Source organism: Melampsora larici-populina (assembly GCF_000204055.1).
Source record: "Melampsora larici-populina 98AG31 unplaced genomic scaffold MELLAscaffold_34, whole genome shotgun sequence".
Lineage (NCBI taxonomy): Eukaryota > Fungi > Basidiomycota > Pucciniomycetes > Pucciniales > Melampsoraceae > Melampsora > Melampsora laricis-populina.
In genome coordinates this window covers 573,240-575,016 of record NW_006768798.1, presented here as the reverse complement: position 1 = coordinate 575,016, position 1,777 = coordinate 573,240, and the positions used below count along the sequence as shown (strand labels likewise).

The 1,777-nt window shown below is 44.4% G+C and overlaps 1 protein-coding gene across 1 annotated transcript; it reads left to right on the top strand.

The window, feature by feature from the left end:
• Nucleotides 1-400: 400 nt before the first annotated feature.
• On the top strand, nt 401-1,157 carry MELLADRAFT_37939 (uncharacterized protein; the record flags this gene model as incomplete). Its single annotated transcript, XM_007413066.1, has 3 exons — nt 401-581; nt 632-894; nt 981-1,157. 3 exons carry the CDS (start codon nt 401-403, stop codon nt 1,155-1,157), a joined length of 621 nt encoding a protein of 206 aa, XP_007413128.1.
• Nucleotides 1,158-1,777: the final 620 nt, after the last annotated feature.

The following is a 1,777-nucleotide window of genomic DNA, read 5'->3' as shown; positions in this document are numbered from 1 at the left end:
ACACACTCGATATCGGAGAATCTTGGGAGTTGTTCGAGAGATGTTTGGATCATACGACATGAGCTTCCATTCCTCCATGTAATTTGCATTTTGTATCGTCAAGAAGCCCTTTCTCAGTTCATAGCGACAATTTCATAAACCAGGCTTCCAATTTGTCCCGATGGTCCTTTGGCAATCGTGGTGGGCATATCAACATGTCTTTGTTTCCTCTTTGTTTCCATGTTGAATATTTTTTTCCTGTGTTCGTGCAAATCCATTTGTGGTACTGGGCGCGAGCCAAAAGTGTGCAGGTTGAGTGACACACTGGAGTGCGCTGATGCGCTGGGTGCGCGCATCTGTCATCAGATTTTGCATCGACCCCCTTGGTTGTATGAACCATACCCATCCCAATTTTTTCAAAATGTCAACCACCGAAAGCCCTTCTTCACGTTCGATCGTCGTTCCTGGCCAGGCATTCGCACAAACAACAGACAACCAAAAGTCAATCTCAGCTACCTATCAGCCTGGTCCTGGAGTCTTCTCGCGCGATGGAAAGTTATATGCATCTACAGCGGGCTATGCAAAACGCGAAGGGGGCGTAAGTCGAGCAAGAATTTGATATACTCGCTCAAATACCGCGTTACTCACTAAGTACACTCTCCTCAGACAGTCTCGGTCGTTCGTCCTACTCGCCTTGCAAGAGTTCCAGTTGTTGGAACAATAGTAACTGGTTTAGTAACTAAATTGAATAAGCTACAGGCTTCATTGGCCATCATTACCGTAGAAGATGTACCTTTACCGGTCGGGCAAGATTTTCCTGGTGTGATTAGGGCTCAAGATGTAAGACAAGTAGATAAAGATAAGGTCAAGATTTGGACCTGCTTTCGGCCGGGTGATATAGTAAGGGCCGAGGTGGTAAGTCTGAGTTTTTCCCTCTCTTGAAGTTGCCAAGCTATACCTAATCTTGTAACTGATTATAACCGGATCGAATTTCGTATCAGATTTCATTTCCAACTGGATCCACTGGATATCTACTTGCAACCTTTCGTAATGAGCTAGGCGTTGTTTTTGCGCAGAACACCCGAACTGGGAATCTGATGAAGGCTCTGAGCTGGGAAGAGATGATTGACGAAGAGACAGGTGAAAGAGAACCGCGAAAGGTAGCTGGACCCGCATAGATATTCTTACGTATCGGCTTACCTTGTGGATCTTGGACATCGGTTCAATTTCAAAGTAAAAGTTCGGATCGATGGACCTTTCAATCATAGCAAACCATCCCTTAAATCTAGCAAAGGATATACCTTAATCGCTCGGAAGTGTGTGACCTCAAATGCACATCTCCTGGTGCAATAATGTAGGCGGATCTTTGACTACGTGTAGCAGTTAATGCCTACAGAGTCTTGCGGTGAGGTCTATTGGATACATTTCAGTGCTTGGTCTGCAATGTCACACTAAAGATACTCTCCTTCTTGACCAAGGTGATGATATTATAATGGGGGAGACTGAATTATTACTAAACACAAGACATACAACCTAACTACTATCAGACATATAACCTAACTATCATATAATTGTCCCGTGATTAACTTTAAAAATTAAAAAAACAACGTTAGGAGGGCCTCTTCCTCACTTATGATCCAATCAACTCCTGAATCGCGAAATTCCATTGTCGAGTCACTGGATCTGCTCCAACCTCCTTGACCTGAGCTGTCCTACGATCTGCTAGATCATCGCATGCTTGCCTTTGACTAGCATCCTGTAAACACCACTGAGTCTCTGGCTGCCATAAAGAAGAGCC